Source organism: Rhipicephalus microplus, chromosome 4 (genome assembly GCF_043290135.1).
Source record: "Rhipicephalus microplus isolate Deutch F79 chromosome 4, USDA_Rmic, whole genome shotgun sequence".
NCBI classification, from domain to species: domain Eukaryota; kingdom Metazoa; phylum Arthropoda; class Arachnida; order Ixodida; family Ixodidae; genus Rhipicephalus; species Rhipicephalus microplus.
The window spans coordinates 37,324,939-37,348,751 of record NC_134703.1 but is presented as its reverse complement, the minus strand read 5'-3'; the positions used below and the strand labels follow the sequence as shown (position 1 = coordinate 37,348,751).

The following is a 23,813-nucleotide window of genomic DNA, read 5'->3' as shown; positions in this document are numbered from 1 at the left end:
CCTTAGGTGGGCCATGTGCGGTACCTTCTACTATAACGGCGTCTCTCGGAGCTTGAATAGCTTTAGTACGGTAAGCCCCCTAAACGAAGCAGCTATGCATACATGAGACAGAACGTCTTGGTGAAGGAGCAGCCACATTATACAACACCAGTCAGTATGAGTGCTAGTTCATTGGTCTGAAGATATACTTAAACAAGAAATGCGACTTCTGCAAATTTGAATCACACACACAATTGCAGAAGTTTCAAAACGATAAGTAGTTCCGCGCCAGTAATTTGAAAGATTACAAACGGTGAAACAGAGCTCGCGATATACACGGCGACTTGGCGAAAAGGGTAAAAGTGAATGCAATATACCATCCGCCTCTATATACGCTGTCTTACGACGATAGCACTCCTGTTCATCAAGAAGATTTTTTTCCTTGAAAGTTCTTAATCTAAGTATTATCTACCCCCGTTACGGTGTTATCTGAAACGGCCTCGATAGTCAGCTGACTGCACCATTGTTCTTCCGTTGAGCATTCTGATATCTTAGAACAAGAGATAGATAACGAGGCGTAGTTTGAGCCTGACGCAAATTCTCGCGTGCCGCTTTGGGAGTGTCACGAGGAGTGATTAGTTAAGACATCCATTCCTCCTCATCACATTTGCTTGTCAAACAACTGTTTGTCCTGCTTGGTGTGTGATCGTTCGTAGAGAAGACTGCAGTTATTTGGTGCTGTGTTCGGTGAGCCTTCTGTGCGCTCGAAAGCTTCTTGAAACGATGCTATGCGAAAGCCAGGGCATCCCAAGCCGAGATGGGCTCGGAGAAATGGTGAGTGCATGAAATATTCAAGTAAGGAAGACGCCCTCACATCTTGCTTCTGTGCGTGCGACTTGAGATGAAAGTTCATATTTTGCTTGTCTTACTTCTTGTGTGTACATTTCTTATGGTGGCAGAAAACTACATACTTTGATAAAACAAGTGTTAAAGCAATAATTATGATGGTAGTTTACCTCATCTGCTTGTCGAAGATTGGTATTATGCTTTCATGCCTTGAATGGTCATAAGAATCTTTTCGGGTATTCTGTCAATATTATAGATGGCCTTGCCACTCCGCGCACCACGACGAAATTTTCGCCTTTTAAGCTTGGGTATCCTTCCCGTGGCCTGTTAGATTAGAGCATCATGGACATCTTATATGATCGGCGGTTTCAGAATTGCACGTGTATTTCGCAATCGTCAGAGTAAAGAGAAACGCGTGACGTGCAGCAGTGAATGAAAAAGCTTTCTTGATTCTTGCGCACCGATGATCTTAACTTTCGCGCTGAAACAATTTTTTTCGTCTATTTTTCTTATCGCATGTTTTCATTAAGGAAACAACGTGCTAATACTGGCTATGAACTGCAAAACACGCTTTTCTTTTTATCTGTGAGTTAACATTATGAAAGAACGCAGTGGACATTAAACAATGCGCGCTCTATCGCAACTATGCGAGCGATATCTTCAGACGCTTCATTCACCTGATTGTGGCAGCGGGTGAGACGCTCGGCGATGTCGTAACTAGAGTTGTGCACGAGCTCCGGGTAGCCCGAAAGCCCAAGCCTGGCCCGGTGCGTGGGCCGGGCTCGGGCAGCCCGACTTCTTTTCTCCTCGAGTCCGGGCTGGGCTTCCTTGCTTATTTATTGGGCCGGGCTCGAACCCGGTGAAAATCCTGCATCAAGCCAAAAATATAGATGATGTGCCGAAATTGCCCTCGTATATTTGTGCGCTTTTTTGTGGGGGTGAAGTAAACTTCTAGGGAAAAAAGTGTTTTTTTTTCTGAGCCTGGGCATATATGGGCTAATTAGCTGAAATTCACGACTTTTAACCCCAAGGGCTTAGGGAACAGCTAAGACATGTACTAGAAGTCGCAGAACTGGCACACGTTTCGTAAATGTTTTGTTTTTTAGCGTATACGTATTGTAAACAAACTAATAATTAGAAGAGGAGGACACTTCTATCGATTTATGTACAATGTATTATTAATTTTCGGGGTGTCACCTATTATGACTACAATATGAAATGAGACACGTGCCTCATTTTCGTATTGTGAACCTGAGGCGCACGTTTTGTTACTTTGTTTTATTGTTCACTTATGTTCTGCGTAGCTTCGTGCAAGAAAACATGTACCTTGATAGTTTTGTTTAAACCTTAAGATAATATAGCTACCACTATATTCTTTTCACTCCTAGAATATGCTTTAAAATGCTTGAAAAGATTCTTTTTAAATCGAACCTGAGATCAGCGTCATATCCAACTACTTGTGCCTTGCGTGTACGGGCAGCGCTGAAGACTTGAGAGCCGCAGTGGAAGAGGGCCGCTGTATATGCTGGTGCGAAGGTCCGACGTCAAAAGTGCCGTATGGGACAAGTTTGATCTCGTGGTGGACAGCGCAACACTCGCCCCTGTTTGATACGTGTGATGCATGGCTTCCGAGTCCTTCCTTGTCTACGCTTCATCAAAAAGTGGCTCTTTGCATCTGCAGAGGCATCTACGAAAAACAGCGGAACCGGAAAATGGAGGTATAAGACGGTTTTTAAAACGCACAAGTGCACTTGTTCCAGTAAACTTGAAAGAAAGTTTGTCACACTGCAGAGCCCGGTATCACACACAGGATTTACGACCTTACGACATCGGCAACAGTTTCACTAAGCTGTGCGAAGAACTGATGAACATTGGTGCACGTCATGAACCTTTAGACGCAGCAAACAGCCAACCCTCATCGTGCGGCAGTTGCGAGAAAACTTGAAGAACTTGCCGTAAATGTCAGGTGCAAGCTCATGTCTGAAATTCTATAAGCCGTAAACGAGAGCCGATTTGCTATCACGGTAGTCCTGTGGACTGATGATTATACAAAAGCTACTTTCTCGACAGCTACTACACATTACATCAACTACAAATGGAAGCTATACACTCCCACGTGCTCTTCACATGCGACTTCTCAAACGAGAAGGACGGAGAGAACGTCCGGAAAGAGCCGTTGCGTCGGTTTGTCAAACTTGGCGTCCGTAGCGGCGCTTTGGCCAAGGCTGTATTTGTTACAGATCACGATGCGAACATTATTTGTGTTTTGCAGCCCGATGACAGATAGAACTGTTGCACGCATTTCACGGTGTAAGATACCAACACTTAAGGTGGGTACACTCGCCAGACGGGGGGGGGGGGGGGGGCGCTGCGAGCGCTCGATGGTGACGGACGCACTCCACATCGCCTCCGTAGATTTTCTGCTATTTCTGCGGACATCCACCTTGGTACCCCTGAAACTTGGATTTATCGTCACCGCCAAGTTCTCCGCTTCGCCTAGACAACACCTTCGTCCAGGTGGGTCCAGTTTTGACAACTTGAGGGACGTCCTTCACTCCCGGCTACAACGCCGCCTCGCTAAGGGCTCTCAGCCCGGCGATGGCGGCCGCTAACGTGGTTACGGGCTATGATCCTACCTCAAGCCAAATGCTGTCCATGGAGCTTTCATCCTCCGAAAACACTATGCCATCAGAAGATGAATACCTCGACGACATGGTGAAACTGTGGCAACGCAAGCAAGCGAAATCGAAGTCTGCGTCTCAACAACAACGAGACGCCACGGCGGGCCACCATTCCCCAGCCTTGCAAGGAACGCCGGCGCGCCATCCCTCCGGCGGTGTGCCTACCTCTGCTCCGTCCTCGCAGCCAGCGAAGCAACGCAAGTGGCGTCCGCGTCAAACTCCTCGCCTCTCTCGCGACGACTACATCGTAGTGCTGAAACCTCGCGTTCCCTGCGAGCTACGCACATTTGTCCCGGCCGATCGCGCGGGCGACGCCATCCGCAGCTACCTCGGCGACCGGACTACCACGCAAATTCAAGAGTGGCCAATCTGGGAACAGAACATCTTGGTCTGTAGCACCATCATTTTGCCTATGGAACAGCGACTCCTCGGGGACTTCCAGCTGCAAGTGGGGAATCAGCAGCTGCCCGTTCGAGGCCACGCCAAGGCACCAGGGGATACATGCAAGGGCGTCATCAATGTAAACCCTGCTGAAAGCCCGGAAAAGATAGTCTGAACTGTATTGGCCTCAAGGTACTATCCTTGCGGTCCGCAAACTCGGAGATTCCGCGGCGGCGGTGGTGACTTTCGAGGGCACGAAGTTACCCCGCTTCCTCTTCTACCACTGCGTGGCGACGTATATCCGCGCCTATAAGAAAACGGTCCCTGTATGCACCAAGTGCGGTACCACCGGTCATCGACCACCTCAGTGCCCTCACGCCGCTCCAACCCAGTGTGCCAAATGTGGAACCCCCGCACCTGCAGGTCTAGATGCCCACGACTGCCACCCCAAGTGCCTCCTCTGCCATGGCGCCCATGAGACTGGGACCAGTGGCTGCACGGCAAAATACCGAAAATATCGGAAACGCAAGCAGCCCTCAACATCTCCTCGAGGGACCACCTCATGTTCGTCACAGCCAGACAGCAGCACAAACCTGCATCATTCGGCTCCACCACTCCACGCCGACTCTCAAGCATTCCCACCGCTCGAAGCACCAGCGGCGGTACCTCAGGTGAGCAGTTGGGCAGGGAAAGCTGCTTCTAAGCCTCTCTCACCCCCTTCTGTCGATCCTCCTTCTCCCGAACTTGCGGCCCTTCGCCAGCAAGTTGCGGCACTTCAAAAGCAAAATTTTCTTTTAACTAAACAACTCGAACTCTTAAATAAGCGACTTCAACCCCAACAACAGTGCACTGCAAAGCCATCCGGTATTGCCTCCTCTGTCCAGGCGGCTACGCCAGCTATGTCCAACCTTAGTCCTCGCGCTAAGTCCACTCCCATTAAACCACCGGTTCAAGCAGCCATGTGTACTCCAGCACTCGGAACCGGTGCTACATCTACTCCAGAAGCTCTTGAGGCTCCTGGGGCACCTCAGGTTCTCTTGCCCGCTAACCAAACTCTCCCTAGCGAAGAGCACACCCCGCGCGTAGAGGAACGCCTCACGCGCGTCGAAGCTTCGATTAATCACCTCCTCACCAGCTTCTCGGTCCAACGCATAGTAGTAGAGGTTACCCAGGCTATTCAAGCCTGGGCAATCACCCAGTTTCAACCCAAGGCATCGCGTTCCCGCTCCTGCTCGGTGAGCAGTGAGGGTACAGCTCCACGGCGTCGTCGTAAAGTGGCTACCACCACCCCGTCGTCGGACAATGCGGCTTCCGTGCCCCTGCCTGCCTCTGAGGATTCCGAGCGGGACATGGAGGACCAAATATAAAACCTAGGACAGTCACGATGGCTACCAATCGTACGTCCCGTTCAAACATTGCGTCTAAATTCGAGATCATACAGTGAAACCCTGGAGGCTTCGGGAACAGGCGAAAGCGTTCACATCTTTCCCTTTTCCTCAGCTCACTTGGCTCTCAGCCGGCCGTCTTGGCGCTCCAAGAATCTGGCCCTGCTCCATCCCTTTCTGGATACTGCTCCTATGTAGGCGGCACCACCACATGCCTCCTCGTGCATAAAGCTTACACGGCGATACAGATCGACCTCGATCTGGATCTTCCTTACGACTACTGCATGATATCAGTGCTGTCTCAGCGGAGGGGCCAACCATCAATACATATCTTAAACGTGTACTGTCCCCCTCGCCTTGCGAAGGCTTCGTTTGCGCATCTCTTCCATCGGGCACTGCGTACAGCGGCCCGACAACCACTGGTGATTGTCGGGGACTTTAATGCCCCCAGCCCTCACTGGGGTTACCACTGCGAGAAGGCCCGGGGCAGAGAGCTCAAGGAGCTCATTTCCTCGCTGAGCCTGACGCTTCTTACCGATCCGGCACAACCCACACGTTCCGGCAACTCGGTCACGCGAGACACATGCCCCGACCTCTCCCTCACCCGTCACATCCGCGATGCTACATGGGAAAATTTAGGTGAAAACCTAGGCAGCGATCACTTTTTACTCCGCATTTCGTTCACACCGCGGCAGAAAATGCGCCAACACTGGGGCCAAGCCCGTCTCACCGATTGGACTCAGTTCAGAATACAACCATTCCCCGCCGGCCTCTCCTCGACCGAATATGCAGCGTGGGCATCATACGCTCTTCATATGAAACAAGCGAACACTCGCACCCTTTCAACCTCTAATTTGACTCCTGCAATCGATCCACACCTCCTACATCTTTGGCATGCTCGCCGCGGGCTCATAAGGCGCTGGAAACGCAACAAACTTAATCGGAAACTTCGCGCTCGCATTGAGGCGCTCACTGCAGAGGCGGCCGCATACTCCGCACAACTTTCCGATGCTAACTGGGCAGACGCCTGTTCGAAGGCTGCAAACCAGATGAGCTCTAAGAGTGCGTGGCGACTCTTTAGAAGCCTTCTCGATCCCTCCACCACCAGGGGAGAAACGCAACGCCAGCTCCACCGTGTTCTGCATGCATTTCAGGGCACTACGGATGAACTCGCGCGAGAACTTTGTGACCGCTACATCTGCCGCACAATTGATCCCGCAGGCCCAGCATATACGTATTCCGGCGCCCCTAACACCGACCTCGACGCCCCGTACACGCTTTCTGATTTACGATTTGCACTCACGAAAATGCGACGGGGCACGGCCCCTGGACGCGACGGAATCACAGTATCGCTCCTGGCAAATCTTCCCGACCAAGCACACCTCTCGCTACTCCAGCTTATAAATTCGATATGGGACGGTTCTCCGCTTCCAACGGAATGGACCACATCGGTCGTGACATTCACTCCCAAATCGGCAAACTCCGTTAGTATTGAGGCACTGAGACCCATCTCACTTACGTCTTGCGCAGGCAAACTCATGGAAACCATGGTTCGCGAACGCCTTTCAGCCTACTTGGAGGTCAGGAGCACCTTTGCCGACACGATGTTTGGCTTTCGCCCGCATCTGTCGGCACAGGACGTCCTGCTCCAGCTTCAACACGATATCATAGAGCCGACTACTATGCGCCATAACGATAAAGCCGTGCTCGCTCTCGATCTCCGCGAGGCGTTCGACAACGTCAAACACAGCACTATACTCACTAACCTGTCTACCACAAACTGCGGGCAGAAGACTTTCAACTACATTCGCGCCTTTCTATCACATCGCACCGCCTTCATTCGCCTTAATTCTACCGAACACGGCCCGTACTTATTAGGCACGCGGGGTACACCTCAAGGGGCAGTTCTGACTCCTCTGCTTTTTAACCTGGCGATGATGAGCCTCCCCTCTCTTCTAAGCGAGGTCGAGGGAATACAACACGCACTATATGCGGACGATATCACAATCTGGACCAACACCGGCTCCTTAGCGCAAATCGAAGAACGCCTGCAAAAGGCTGCCCTTCTGGTGGACACCTACGCAGGTTCATGCGGCCTGGAGTGCTCTCCAGCTAAATCGGCTCTTCTTTCAGTCTCTCCGCTACCGCCGCCTCAAATTTTTCTTCCGTCCGGGCCCATCCCGTCAGTGCAAAATATTCGGGTTCTTGGCCTTCACCTCACATCGTCCTTGGATCCAAAGGGCACAATAGCAGGCCTCAGACGCACCAGCGAACAGGTGAGCCGCATGATACGACGAGTTTCTACCAAGTGCGGCGGCCTCCGCGGGTCTCAGTCCCTCCGATTGGCCCACGCGTTTGTGACCAGTCGCGTCCTCTACGCCTTGCCTTACCTTCACCTGCGTCGTCGACACGAGCACCAGCTGGACGTCCTTCTTCGTTCAGTATACAAACGCGCTCTGGACCTACCTATTGCAACTTCCAACAGCCGATTCACGGCTCTGGGGGTACACAACACCTTTGCAGAGATGCGCGAAGCTCATCGCGTTAACCAAATCAATCGACTGTCGCAGACGCCTTCAGGGCGCCGTCTTCTACACAGACTTGGCCTTAACCCGATATCTGACCAAGACCCTCTGCAGCCGGTACCAGAGCTCTGGCGTCAAAAGCTAGGGGTGGAACCTCTACCCCGTAATATGAACCCTGACCTCCATCCTGGCCGTAGACTAGCACGCGCCGCGGCCCTTCATACGCGACACTCCGATCGTCCTGGTGTTTTCTACGTGGACGTCTCGGGTCCCTCCCCCTCGGGTCACTTCACGGCTGCCGTGATTACAGAGGGCAAACGCGTAGATGGCCTCTCCTTTCGAGCAGACACAGTAACGCACGCTGAAGAGGTTGCCATAGCTTTGGCCGCCTCTAACCCTGCCTCACGCACCATCCTGACGGACTCGCGCTCGGCCTGTTCTCAGTACCTTCAGGGTTCCATTGCTCCGCTGGCGGCTAGCCTACTACAGACAGCCTCTTGGCGCTTTAACCCTCATCCCATTCGTATAGTGTGGACCCCAGGCCACTCGGGCCTGCCCGGCAACGAGGCGGCAAATGCCGCTGCCCGCGCTTCTCATGTCCGGGCCGTTGCCCCTCCATGTCCCGAGACGGAATCTGGCAATACCAACCTGACGCGCTTTCGCGAAATTTTGGCTTATTACCGGGCTTCGCGCCGCCTCTACCCGGACCCCGCACGCGGTTTGGAGAAAGCGGACGAACGACTGCTACGCCGCCTGCAGACGAACACCTTTATAAGTCCGGCGGTCGCCAGGCACTTTTTGCCGGAAATCAATGGCACCTGCTCGACCTGTCATGTGCTCGCCGACACATATCACGTCGTAGCATCGTGCCCAGTTAATCCCGTCCCTTTCTCATCCCCTTTTCCTATCCCAACTAGAGAGGCTTGGGAGAAGCACCTGCTCGGCTGCTCTACCTTGGCTGCACAACGCTCCTTGGTGGAGCGCGCACGGACAGCTTCCAGCTCCACTGGCGTCCCGGAATAGGGTCTTGCCACTCTAGCACGCCGATGGGCCACGTCGGCACTCTCTAGTAAACTTTTTCTGAAATAAATGTTTTTTACCACCACCACCATCGCCAGACGCGATCGACAATATAATGTAACAGCGACGCGGGTCAATCGGACCGGTGCCAGCAGCGTGCCTATCGGCGAGTAGACGCAACTTGAAGACAGAAAGAGGCGTTGCTATAACAACCGGTCCTTCGCGGTAAAGTTGAATTTAATAGAACAGGAGCGTTTTTCATGCCAAAGAGTGAAAATTGATTGCTGTTGTCTGCAAGCATGACAGGAGCTAGAGTCACGTCGAGAGCACGATCTACATGCCTCTATATGGAACGCATGCCGACATTTAAACTGGTTCTCGCACGTCCTGAGAAATTAATACTGCTTGTGGCGCAACAGATACGCACATAACTGCCATACTTTCCAAAATTTCGTATCAAGTGGCTCTTTATTTAAAGGCGCTAGTTTTAGTGCACTCGCTGATGGTAGGTGGGGCACTCGTATCGGCAAGCTGGATCTGCGAAGCGCGCGAACGGCGTGGGTGGACGCATATTCTTTTGATGACGAGCAAAGCAAAACTTTAATAAGACCACGTGACTGCTCGTAAAAACAGAATCAACCACTTAGATACCTTGACCAATTTGTTGGCGTGCGTTGCGTAGATACCGTGCGGTGTTGCGCCAAATTCTAATTTTGAGGCTTTAATGATAACCATACGGCAAAAAGTTCACGGCCATGTGATTGCCCGCTGGGAGACAAGTTTACGGGGGACCCTGCGCCTATCTTCCCGCTGATTTCACCATTCCTTCTTGCCATGCACGAAAAGAGGATTACAGTATCTTTTTTCTTTGCATTAAACAATGAGCGGACCTTTTTAGCAAGGCTACTGGAAACTTTCTCAGGAAAAGCAGCGAATGCACAACGTAATACAGTAAAAAAAAACTCAATACGTCTGTAACAGAAAAAAAACTATTCATTGCAGATATCATTGTGTTGCATAAACATAAAACTAATGGTCGTGCGGCAAAAATTATTCATTCATATTCACGACGAATCATCTCATCTGTGAAGTGTTTGCTGCGGACTGCATCCTTTCTGCAGAGCGGATGGTCCTTCCTGGAAACCACTTGATTGCATGCTTTGAGGCATTCGGATTCAGAAGAAACATCGAATAATGTTGAATTTTCTGGGCACGTAGGGTAACCTGACCGGCAACCATTAACGAAGCACTTTCTTCCCATATTCGCTCACTATGTGAACGTCTTCTTTCAGCAGAGTTCATTCATGGCTGCTCACCATATCACAAGTTCGTTTCCCAAACGGGAAAGATGAAACGTTACTTATTACTTCATAAAACGCGCCAAAGGCAGGCTAGCGACTGAAGCGGCCGAATCATGGGCCGAATGACTTACCTTTTGCGAGTGAAAGGCGCGAAGCTTTCGGAACGCCGGCGTTGCCACCAGCCTTACCGGTTGCTACAGCAATGGTGCGTGAGTATTTTTTTTCTATTTTTAAGTTGCGCTGGCTGGCATCGGTCCGATGTACGCGCGTCTCTGTTACTTTATCTGGTTAATGACGTCCCATAAGAAAGCCGAGAAGTGTCGCCACCTAGTGTGTTTGTATCTTACACCGTGGCCCATTTGCGGAACACCATTCTGCACAATACTTTTTCCAAGGAATTCGTTTCGGAAGAGGTCACATTGATCCACGGGAACTTGCAGAACGCCGAATGTCTTGTGAAATTTCTCAAAGTTGATTAGCCAGTCAGCTCAGCAACGGAGTAATACCGGTGTCACACGGGCATATTTATTCGCAATCAGTGCCGATCTGGATTGACCATGATCCGAATCAGGTGCTGCTACACAGTCACTTTTATACGCAATCAGGCCCGATCGGGATCAAGGCTATCGCAATCGCAATCCGAGGATCGGGATCTGGCTGAGAGATTGCGATTTCATGTCGTCTGCTACCCTGCCCGAGCATGTCGAAAACAAATAAACAAGAAAATCAAGCATAGTTCTGTAAAAACAGAAATAAAAAGCTAGAAATTCATGTTTAAAAGAGTGTTCTAACTGTTTCAATCGGAAAAATATTTGTAATACTGCTTAGTTCGAAATTCGCATTGACCGCATGTAGTTATGGGAGAAGCAGACGACAAGTTCAACTCTCGCACCGTCAGAGCAGTTGGAAGTACCTCGAAGCAAATCGATTGTGCTAGTCGCCAGTTTTTCGACTACGTCACAGCGTATACGCGCGCTTCGTGGTCGAATGAAGAGACTTTTACAGTACTTCACCACTGGCAGGAGGAACTGGGAGACTTGAAGTGCCAAAGGTGAAACCAGTATCACGGCCATCAAGCGCCCGTGCCAGTATCACGACCGCTTTTTTTATTCAGCAGCTGTGCCAGTATATAAGTGTTCTGTGGTAAAACTCTGACGTGTACAATGAGATTGCCGTTTCCGTGAGACTGGATGGCTACGAGCAGGTGCTATCAGAAATAGAAGTAAAGATTAAGGTTTTCGAACAGCAGTATACAGGTAAGTGCAAAGAAAACTCTATCGACGAATTAACTTATGAAATTAGTTTTGCACTGGCACGCAAAGTTTTTGAAGTTCGAGCAGCTTTCGCATAAATAACATATTGCTGATAAATGGCTCTAATGAAATATCGTATGCTCAATTTTGTAAATGACATGTTTTACGGCACACAAGTCCCATCTGGTACACTCCGTCTGACCCAAGGTCGAACTGGATTAGCTTGGGCTGTGTAGCAGCGGCTATAAAGTTCGCGATCAAGAAAACCAATCTGGATTACCCTGATGGTGATTAAAAGTACCCGTGTGACACCGGTATAACACAGAAGGTTCTAACACGATGTAACTCGAAACTTTGGGTGCTCAGAGCTGTGTTTCACCAGTTTCAGAAAAAAATCACAGCACATCCACAGAGTGAATGATGAGTGGGGCGAAGCGTCCGTCCTTGTGTCAGAGACACGGACTGACAGAAACACGAATGGAACCACAAACGGAAGCAAGGGCGGACGCACGGAAGGACGGACAGAAGCACGAAATAACGGACGGACAGATTAACTCACGGACGCGCGGATGGACGGACGCATGGACAGGCAGACAGACGGGTGGACTCATGGAGGGACCGATAGATGGACCGCACGGACGGGCGGGCGGAAGCACAGACGGATGGTTGGACAGGTGAACGCTTCGCCCCACTCATTATCATTCACTCCGTGGATATGCTATGAAAAACACCAACACTATCCACTTGTATTATTCACAAGAATATATACACACAACACCATCTATTGAGCAACTCATAAACTCGAGGTGGCTACATACTATTACTACAACATAGGAGGGACCGACCAACGGCGAAGGGAGCTTCACAGTGGCCACTCGAGCCTTTTCGCGGCCGAGCAAGGAAGGGTCTGACCAACCGCTAGATGGCGTATACATGCTCGTTTCTACTCGTTGGTCAACACATGTAATAGCCGTCTGAGGAGGACCTTGAAGACAGAACAGTAGCATTAAATTTTTTTCAAAAAAAAAGACCAATTGCTATGTGCAATTCTCGTCACCGTCTCTACATCGTGTCCCGCTGAGGATGTTTAATGCGTTACCACAAAAATCAGTAAAGTCTGACTAGCAAGTGTTGTCTTTCTGCATTTGATTTGCACAAAGGGTACGCATACATGTGGTTTAGAGGTATTGTAAATATATTTCCTTTGTGAAAAGATGGGTGTGTAGCCTAGTGGTAAAGACACTCGCCTTCGGAGCTATGTTCGTCTTTTTATTGATGCGGAAGACATTATCAGGTCTGACCAGTCGCTCGTGGTGCTGAAAGCAGCGCTTGCAGTGTCTCAACCGCAGGGCCCTACGGCTGTGTCCGATCTAAGTATATTTCTCTATTCGCAATGCTCATAGGCTGTCGCGCCGCTTAGTGGAATTTAGGGGTGCCCTCTCATGGATGATCAGTAAGCAGACGCTCCCAACGCTCCCTCGTTCGGCGGTGCTAGCCTCAGTGTTAGCGCGTTAGCAAAAAATGAACACAAACCATTTTGTACGTTGCATGCATAAGTGTCGATACCAGACCATTCGTGACACGATAAATCTAATTCGTTCTTGCGAGAGGCGAAGTTTTCGTGAAAATACGTGGCAACGCACGCTTTCAATTATAGCCCGCAGAGTACACATACCAGCTCCGCGAGATTTTCTTCAGCCGCGTTGGATAATTAAATGTAATTGTTTAACCTTTGCAATTGACACTCGCCTTGCTTGACGTGCGTACAGCATTCATCAGTGTTTTTGTAGTGCATGAATCCCATAACATTCATTGCAACCGGGCAGAAGGTCCGTGCGTCCTTCTTTTCCTATGCAAGTTCCCGGGTTGCTCATCCCTCCGCAGCCATCTTGGATTGCATGGCGCGCCACCTATAGGCCGTGAGCATTGCGAATGGCTCGGCCGCGAAATGACTCGAGTGGCCACTCTACGAAAGTACTCGCAATGTTCCCAGACAGTCGCGCCACCTCGCGATATTCAGGAGCGCCCTCCTGCGTATGATCGGTAGGCAGATGCCCCCTCGTTTGGCTGCTTTGCTAGCCTCAGTGTTAACGCGTTAGCAAGAAACGATCACAAACCACATTGTATGTTTGGATCGGTGAATGTACTGGACCATCCGGGAGGCGATAAATCTGATTCGTTCTTGCAAGACGCGAAGCTTTCGTGAAATACGTGGCAACTCGCGCGTTCCATTAGAGCCCGCAGAGAACACGTATCAGCTTCGCGAGATTTTCTGCAGCCACCTTGGATAGTATAAATGTTATCGTCTGACCTTTGCAGTTTAAACTCACCTTGCTTTACGTGCGTATAGCCAACGCCTTCTTTATTTCATCAATGCCAGCCAGATGCGCCCGATCCAGCTGTTCACCACCTTCTCCTCCAGCCTTTTCCCACTCTCTCCCATCGCCTAGCCTTTAGGTGTGCTTCGCGGGCACGGGGGAAAGTAGCCCCTCATGCAGTGCCCCATGACAAAAATCATCGTATGAAGTAATTTTTTGTTGAGTTGTGTACAGATTTGGGGGCGGCGTCTTGCATTCCTCGTGTTCACAATGTTGGCAGTCAAGGTAGCTTTGTGAAATATATGGTGTTCTGAGATAGCGTGTCACCGTTGGTGGCGCTTTGCGGGCGACCAATGGGGAAGCGTCACTGCAACGTTTCTGCATGCGCTGCTCTGTGACGCGGCGGCGGCATTGTCTCGAGCCAGAAAGAAGCAGCATGAAGGAGCGGATCTGACACACGTATAATATTGGTGTGAGAAACACGCATCTTAGGGTAAAGCGCTCGGACGAACGCGTGACGAGTGTAGCGTGACCTCTCATATAGCGCTGCATCACGACCACTCCCTGAATGAAGGAGGACCGCTGACTCCCATTGACAAGCGCGCGTTTCCACTGGCACTGAAATAAAGGAGGTGCTGGTACAGCATTCGTTAGTGCTTTTGTAGTGCATGAATCTCGTAACACTCATTGTACGCGGAAAGTAGCACTTTTCCAAACCTTGACCAACACTGCGCCGCTTGATTTTAGAGGCGAAGCTCTTTATAGCGGCACCCGTTCGTGCCACGTAGTATGTAACAAATATAACATTTTGACCACCAATGTGGTGCCGTTGAGAGTCTTCTCCTGTGCGTTGTTGAACAATAAAAAATAGTGCTCAATCTACATGTCAATGGCTGCTATTGAGGAATGAGAGACAGGAGCATTCGGCTTTTAGTTAACGCGCAGGCTACGATCACCATTAGCAGCCATTGGCATGTACATTGAGCACTCTCTGACAAGAAAGGGTTGCTACGTTATACTCGCTGGGTGTAACCTCCTTAGCTTTAGAAAGGTTTAGCGAGCGTTGAGCCGCAGTGCCATGAATACAATGAACTTGTATATACCATGAAAGAACTCGAGGTGGTTAAAAATGGGAAGTAGATACGAAGCGCAAGCCGTAACGAAGTAAAAGCCGAATTTTCCGCCTCTCATTTCCCATTAGCAGCCATTGGGATGTACATTGAGCACTATCTGACTGAAAAAGTTTGCTACGTCATACTCGCTGGACATAACCTCCTTGGTTTTCGAAAGGTTTAGCGAGCGTTCGTCCGCAGTGCCATGAATACAGTGAACTAGTATATACCATGAACTCGAGGTGGTTAAAGGTGGGAAGTAGACCCGAAGTGCAAGCCGTAAGAAATTGAGCGTGTGCCACCTCTCGATTAGTCCTTGGAATGCCCGCTGGATGGCGTTGCTTCTATATGGGGAACATATGATAAAAAAATGCGACATGGTGGTACTTGGAGGGTTAAATAGATGGACGAACGGACACACAGACAGATGCATGGATGGACGCATGAACGGACGCAGGGGTGGATGCATGGACGAACGCAGGGACGGACGCACGAACAGACGCACGCACGGATGGGTGCATGGACGCATGGACGGTCACACAGACGGACGCATGGACGGACGGAAGCAAGAACGAATGGACGGATGAATTCTTCGCCCCGCTCTCTATCATTCACTCCGTGGATATGCTGCCATTTTTTTTACGTTCGTTGATTGATGGCAGCACACTGCAAGTGAATCGCTTCTTGCCGGGTGTCGAAGCGAATTGTTCTCCGCGCCCAGATAAACGTGGTGTGTGACAACGGGTTGGTGTTGTTCGTGGTGAGTGATACGTTGTTGGTGTTATCTAAGTTGTTGGGCGGAAGATAATTCCTCAGATCACTTTCTGTAGTGGTGTTCAAAGACACCGTCTTGGCGTCGAGCATTTTTTCCTAGACGCAGAACGCATCGAGAGTGACAACGACGATGAACTATCAGCTGCTAACTCACGAGCCACAAGTTGCACTTCATGTCCTCTCGTGCGTTATTGTTTTTTTTTTCACGATCGTATAGTATTTAATGTATAATATCATTCAGCGAGCAAATCCGTTCGACATGCAGGCTCGGGACAAATAATCTCGGAGTGCCGTTCAGTTCATACGTCAATTCAAGTTCGCGCAGTTTGCTGTATAGCACACGCAGGATTACGCAAGGGTACGTTGTTAACGACTTAGAATGGGAGAGCAAGAAAGCCGCCCCGTGAGCCTCACACTTGATGAGGCCACGTGTTTATTAAAAGTTTGTAACAATTTAGAGTACCTTGGTACTCTACTATGGGGAATGAAAGCCGTCTCGAGTGCCTTGTGTTTAGAAAAATTGTTTACGATTTCGAGTACTTCGTACTCAACTATGGTAGAGCACTGAGCCGCCCCTCTAAGGTAGCATTCGTTTAGAAATAGTTGTTTACGATTTAGAGTACAAGGTACTCTACTATGGGAGAACTTAAAGCCGTCCCGTTGACAAAGTCGCAGTTTCCGAGGAAAACTGATTCGCATGAAGTTCAATCGAACACATGAAGAGATAATGTAGGTGTTGTGATTATTTCCTTTGTCTGTCTTTTTTTGTCCGCGTTACATGCGCAAGCCAGGCGAACCAATTAATACGCTTTCTTCAACTTATCTTCCTAAACTTAGAAGTGACAAATGCTATTAAATGTGTAGCATTGTGGAGTCAATTGAACTTTATCTCAAAAATTTGCGTATGTGTAGAGGCCGGAATGGTAGACAAACTAACTCTAAGTACATTTTGAGTACACTCGACACAAAAATAGCCTTTAAGTGATTCCCAAAAAAGCTCAATCCAAAGTTAGATCCCACTTGCAATAATTTTCACACGAGCAATTTTTCGGAACGTCCTTTGTGACCACGCACATCCTTTTATCAGAAATTACCTACTTCAATGAAATCATGATAAATACAGGGACACTTGGATATACGTACATTGCTGTGTGACATCGAGTTAAGCAGCTTTTTGTTTTATTGATATGTGGGGTTGAACGTCCCAAAAAAGCAACTTTTTACCATGTTAAAAGTTTCGCCTACGTTCGCTGTGACATGTGTGTTATCCTGTTTTCCCGAACAACATACATGAGCTCCACATATCTTCTGCCGAAATAAATTACGCTACCTTGCCGAAATTGACGGCCATCGCAACCGTAAAGTTGACTCGTGTTCTCTCTTACACCTAAAGAGGTCATGACACCCAATTATCAACCATAATCTGTGTTACCTGAGCCGATCCTTGTACGTTCACAGACAAGCTGGTGAAATTTGGGCGAATTTGATCGAGCCGTTCACTTATAATCGAATAATTTTATAAACGAGTGAGCGGCTTGACAGTCGGGCAACAGTGGCGTACTCGCTAGCCGTGACGTCACAAACCGCTTGATGGACGAGCTGCTGCATGGCCTACATTCCAGAGAATGATCATGTTCCGTGGTCAGCTGCGCTTGAAATTGAACTTTTTCTGCGTCGTTCAACTTGCCACTGGGACTAACTGACTTCCAGCGTTTGAAACAATGCCGTCGTGGCAGTCATGTAGCGATGGTGCACGCAGCAAGCAATTTCTGAGGTCAAAAAGTGTCCTGTGCATGTGCAATGCGTATGCCGTTTGCCACTACGGATAAATATTTATTGAAACTCCTCGCAGGGATTACAATGGTTAAGCGCCACACTTGCTATATTTTTACGGTAACCGAATGCAATCGACAGAGTTCAAGTAAAGATTCGGCCAAAATTTACATCGTGAGTGGCCCTAGCACCACACTGACCGCTTCAGCCTCTGTGTACAGTATGCCGCAACAACCGATGGAAAAACAACGGTCCCAACGCTGAGCGTTGCTACGAGCACTTATTTATGTTCAGCCCCAAAAGTCGTGCATGCACGTATGCCAGCCAATGAAAACCTGCACGCTTATGCCAGTTCCGCGGTGCTAAGTAACACTTGCTTGCAAATGCAGCGTCGACGGACCCCCGTATCTCAAGCTCGCTTCTTAGCCTAACTAACTTGAAATAATGCTACTTATCATTGCGGAAAGCCCTCTGCAACATCTGCCACAACGGCGAGGTCGTTGGCATCTTGGTTCACACCGTCTCAGACGCTTTCTTCGTCGCTTGAACTGGTGGCGATGGAGTCGATGTCAAAATGCGCAACGTACACAGCGTCGTCGCCACGTATGGTGATGGTACCGGTAACACACCGCTACACTTGCAACCCACTGACACGTGCGGACCACGCTACAAGCAACACTCGCAACACTGACCACTTGCGGAATGGAAGGTGTTGTTTGGTAGCAGACTGGACACTGCTTCTTCGGCTTGTGGCCCCGCCGTAGTGGTCTAGTAGCTAAGGTACTCGGCTGATGACCCGCAGGTCGCGGGATCGAATCCCGGCTGCGGCGACTCATTTTCGATGAAGGCGAAAATGCTGTAGGCCCGCGTGCTCAGATTTGGGTGCGAGAACCCCAGGTGGTTAAAATTTCCGGAACCGTTCACTACGGCGCATCTCATAATCGTATGGTGGTTTCGGGACGTTAAGCCCCACATATCAATCAATCCTTCTGCTTGTGATGTCATCCACGCCATGACAAAATGGCGGTCGCCGACGGTGAGCGGAGTTTGCAGCCGATGACTTCCGAGGCTTATTTTGGACTGAAGTAATCTTTTACTGTTCAGTTTTCACACGTAGACAAGCATATTTAAGCCTCTACCTTTGTTTTTTGCCGAAAACCGTCAATCGTTGGGTGATCATGTCATGAACTCTTAATTTTCTTCCATGTAAAGCTGTCCGCGCATTTAGTACATCAGTGTTATTTTTTACCAGTCGCAGTGACTACGTGCCACTGTCTTCTAACTCCGCTGTTCTAAATATAAGTCACAACATTTTGTTTTTGTTTTGCATCTTCATTACGAAAAAATTGTTTTATTTTCGGAGCCTTTAGTGAATGCATAGATTTCTATTTAGAGGGCAAAATTTTTCGCCAAGGCTGCTGCTTATTTAACACTATCTCAAGTGGTATTAGTTTTTCACACATCCACAAAATTTGTTGCATAATTCAAAATGTTATGAATGGAGCCGCACTACTTAACCGTGAGTACCGTATAAACAAAAAAAAGAACAGAAGGAAGGGAACATCTTTAACGAAAAAAAAAGATCACTTAACACCCAGCCTGCATTGGGTAAGAGTCATGAGAAGAGAAGAAGAAAAAGCCAGGGTTGTTAAACAGCGTCCTCTTACATGCTACTTTGCAGAGAAAACATAGGAGAAATAGACATATGTTTCCAGAGAAATTCCTTTAAAAAACAATCACGTTACGCTTTTTTTTTATTTATTAACGCACTGGCATTAAAGAGCTCAATTCACAGCTCGTAAAACACAGATTCGCAGCTCGTTTCACAGCTCGACCAGCTCGTTAAAAAGCTCGGCGGTGTCGGTGCCGGCGCCGTTGATTGACAGCGAAAAATCATCTTAAGCGTGACCGAAAAAAGAAGTACGGTGCATACAAAATAAATTTAAAAATGCTGTGTCAGAGTGGGGATCCAACCCGGGTCGTTTAGGTCAGAGTGGGAATCGAACCTAGGCCGTTTGTGGAGCAAGCGGATGTTCTACCACCCAGCAACACTCACGCTTGTGAGTACGATAAAATACCCTCATATGCTTGGGTATTCAGCGAAAGTAATTTTCGTGTTTTAGAAATACAGGCATCCTGTATACATGCTTCAGAATGCGCCATGAATTATTGCAGTAATATTCGTGGTACAAGCATATTGTCATGATATTCACTTGTGAATATTACAGCTGTGTGAAATCCCTTCCATTAGCAATGCGATGCAGAATCGCAAAATTATGTTCAACGATATATATCCAAATCATGCAAAAAATTTGTCGACACATTTATTAAATGGCCTTCTGCAACAGTATTTAGAAGAGATAAATCTAATAAATATCATAGATACAGATGCCTCGCAACCTAAAGAGAAATCTGGCATTGGCATTTTCTCTGAGACCTTCAATTTGTCCTTTTCGCTAAGACTACCCGATTTCTTGTCAATATTTTCGGTAGAATTTATGGCGGTCATTATGGCATTAAGAAAGCTCAGCCCGACAGCCTCAAGTGTGGCCATAGTTACCGATTCATTATCTTTGTGTTCGGTGCTCGCCTCCAATAGTGACTCGTATTTACCCCGCACGTTTAATTTTCTAATCCCAACTCATATAACTTTATTCGATTGATTTGGGTTCCGGGACACAAGGGAATAAAAATGAATAAAATAGTGGACGCACTGGTGAAAGCCACTCTCAGTGGTCCGGTACTTTCAATTATTCCCACATCAGCGCTCATAATGCGTGACATATTTGGAAGGCGTGCCATAATTGAAAAGTCTGGTAAAACATTAATCACTCACCTAAACGAATATCGACACCTTTCGTTCCCTTAGCGTAGGAAGTTCTGGTCAACACGCAAAGTAGTTATTTTTACGAAATTATGCTGTAGAGTTCCAAAACTAAATTACTAGATGCATAGAGCTGGTCTGGTTCCTTCCCCTCTGTTTATTCTGTAACAAGGATGAAACAATCGAGCATTATATTTTATTGTGTAGTCGCTTCAAGTCACTGAGGGAAAACATTCTTATCGCGTATTTTAATCGAATTAGATTGGATTTCATTATTTATAATATTTTCTCCTCGGTAGCCTTGTCACTAGGTCATGTCACCGGGATATCTGTTTCGCTGTACAAAGATTCTTTATTTAATTAAGGCGGTTTTGATTGCAAATCTCTCCATTAGTAAAATTTGATTTTTTCTAACCATTTTAAAATTAATTACATTTAAAAGTAACATGTAATCCACTATCTAAATAATCGTTTCTTGGCCAGTCCCCCAGAGTAGGTGTGACCCATGCATTTAGGCCATCATCATCAGCAGCAGCAGCAGCATCATCTTGCAGTAAGCCATGTCATCATTGCTAGCCTGGATGAAATAGTAATTAACTGATTCGGTGTGATTCATTCTTACTTCATGAAATGTACTTTGTGCTCCTAGTCGCAAAAAGAGCGATTGCCGGCGTCATGCTGGCTTCCTAATCAGCACGAATCAGCAGCACAGAGCAATTACAATAAGCTCCAAGATTCTTTTCAGTGACTCCATTCATTACGCTGTTGTACCCACGCTAAATGAACTTTGGCTATAAAATCAATTTAGAAGCACTGAAAGCTGGGCGGACCTTTCATCGTAGCTCCTCCAAAAATTTCATTATTTGCACCTATCTTTTACACGCCCTTGAGGTTCCAACTTCTGCGAAGTTCTATAACTTCGGTTCCAGAAAGGCTTTGGGTTGCCAGGCTGATTCCGCCATCTGTCGCCTAAACGTACAACGCGGTGAAGTCAGTGCTGCTACAACAGGGGGCAGCGTTGGACACAACCAGGCATGGGCGCGTTGTCTCGGCCTGCCGCAAGCTCACTATGCTGCTCTGGACACCAGTACGCTTCGATGCTGATACGCTATGTTCAAGGGTTTAGCCAGGGGGATGGGGTGGGGGCTCGAACTGTCTTTGGGAAATTTTCAAATTTTCTATACATGCACACATAAAAATGCACGCATAAACATACACAACCCATCATTTACCCCCCCTCTCACTACCAGAAAAACATTTAGGGATACTCTAGTGGCTGTGCTGCATTATATGCTGATAGAGTCGATGGTAATATTAACAGTGCTTGCATGCAGATCTATTTTCTTAACCTTCCGAATGTTGTTCTTTTTCCTTAGATTTCTCTCTCTCGCTCTTATCGTACTTACCTGCAGTACTGTTCAACCTCAGAAATATTGCTCGTCATAATGAGTTTTAGGACATCTCTACAAAAACAGCGTCACGCAGGCGCAGATAGAGTTCGACCCCCCTAAATTTACGCAATGTATTTGGCAAAGCCACAGCTCATGATCGCAACATAACCAAGTGACCAAGCTTTTGCGAAAGCGAAGTAGAATGCGACGCACTTTTCTTTCACCTGTCGCGTTCCCAGCTAAAAAAGACAAGCACAGATGGTAGGGGGAAAAGATTGCGAACACCAAAGAAGCACAGGCGTGCGAATGGTGGAAACAGGAGGGGTGGTCGACCATCTGTCCCTATTGTATTAGAATAACAGCTTACCCCCCCCCCCCCTTCCTCTTCCTTCCCACCTTTACTCAGGCGTACCTGTTACGTCCTTCGACACAGGTTTCTGATAATAACGGCGGACGGGGGCCTCCAACACTGAGTTAAAATACTAGTTAAAGATCACTCTCATCCCCAAATAGCGGTGAACCATAGGCAGGCCATTGTGAAGAGCCCGTAATCACTTGATTTATATTTTTGCATTCATGGTGAAATTAATTTTTTTCCGGACTCTACCAACCGGGAGAGGACGGGGGAGAGGCGTTGGTGCATCTTGTTCTTCCCATAATTAAGAATGCGGCGCACGTCTATAACAAAAATCATACTGTTCTTTTGATTGATTGATTGATTGATTGATTGATTGATTGATTGATTGATTGATTGATTGATTGATTGTCGGTCGTTCGGTTGGTCGGTCAGTTGTTATTTTTAAATGGAAAAAGATACAAAAAGACATGGGAAGGTAGGCTACGCTAGAACCACATTTTTCGGTCGGTTGGTCGGTCGGTCGGTTGTATTAAACTAACTGGCAATCAACGCACGTCATTGGCACAGCTTAATTACGACTAAATAGGCAGTAGTACTCCCTTTCACGTTTATTATTATGGAACGCTTTCACCATAGCAACTAAATCACTTACCTGAAAAATGGATGAACGAATGACTGAAAGAATGAATCAACCTAATCGCAACACGTTTAAGAGGTACACGAAATAAATTACCTGCATAAATACCATATGTTAACAGCATCTTACACACCATGGTAAATAATGCTCTAGTGGCATATTTCACAGATAGATTACACCTGCGAGGCTTCCTGTGAACGTTCTCGGTTAACTAACCAGTTAAACAGCTGCTGAAAAGATCGTCATAAATTTTGAGTAAAAAAAATAGGGTTTTACGTGACTGACGAAAATTTTGGCAGATCCCGTACATTTTAGAAACTGATTTTTTGCGAAGCAGCGAGCAGTAAATTGCCTATACCGCATTTTTAAGCCAGGCATTATGAGCTTGATCCACGTTGTGTAAATTGAGTTGATAAGCGCATGTCGAGTACTTACCATCTTAAGTCGGCAAAGAAAAGTGGAGCTCACTCATCCATAAGATATTGACCATCTCGTTCTAATACGCGTCGCCGCTCTCCCTTGCCATCGTTTAACTGCCGCATGTCCCCGGAAAACTAGGCTGCGCAGCTTCTGGAGGTGAAGCTGCCCCGTCGACCTTACCCAAAAATCCTCTGTTGCCCTTGCGCTTGAACCGGAACAAACTTAAAGTATATGTTGATGGCGCAACTGTTGAAGCTTTGATTGATACGGGCGCTCTCGTCTCTACTATGAGTTCGCATTTTCGTCATCGCATGAAGAAGGTCCTCACGCCCCCCTTGACAAGTGTCCAAATTGCAGATGGCGCAACAGTTCCTGTCGTCGGTATGTGCGGAGCTCAACTTATCGTAGCCGGTCGTCAAGTGGTCGTACTTTTTACCGTCCTGGCAACATGTCCCTGTGACCTCATACCATAGGCCTCGATTTTCTGGCCGCCAATTCTGCTCTCAGTGATTGCTCCGCTGGCGTGCTCCGCCTTGAACTGCCACTAATCAGTGACGCCCCATACCAACCTACATGTCGATTACAATGCAGCGACTTTGTTCACCTAGCATCAAAAACTGTGACGTACATCGATTTCCTGTGCTCACCAGCTGTGCCAGACGGTTACTATTACGCTACGCCTCTCATCGACGTGCTCCTTGCGCATAATGTTGCAGTTCCCTACACGGTGCTCAGCATCACAGATAACAGAACTTGTCTGCCCATTTCCAACAAGAATGCCAACAAGCTGCGCTACATACGTCGCTGATTTTCTACTACGCGATCTTATTTTCAT

At 48.0% G+C, this 23,813-nt stretch overlaps 1 protein-coding gene across 1 annotated transcript in view; it reads left to right on the top strand.

Annotated features, from left to right (window-relative positions):
• Nucleotides 1-654: 654 nt before the first annotated feature.
• The window catches only part of LOC119171886 (uncharacterized), a 75,156-nt gene continuing 51,997 nt past the window's right edge, over nucleotides 655-23,813 (top strand). The window contains exon 1 of the mRNA XM_037422756.2: nucleotides 655-813. Within this exon, the coding sequence (XP_037278653.2) occupies nucleotides 763-813 (51 nt within the window). The 5' untranslated portion in view covers nucleotides 655-762. The remainder of the gene's footprint in view (nucleotides 814-23,813) is intronic.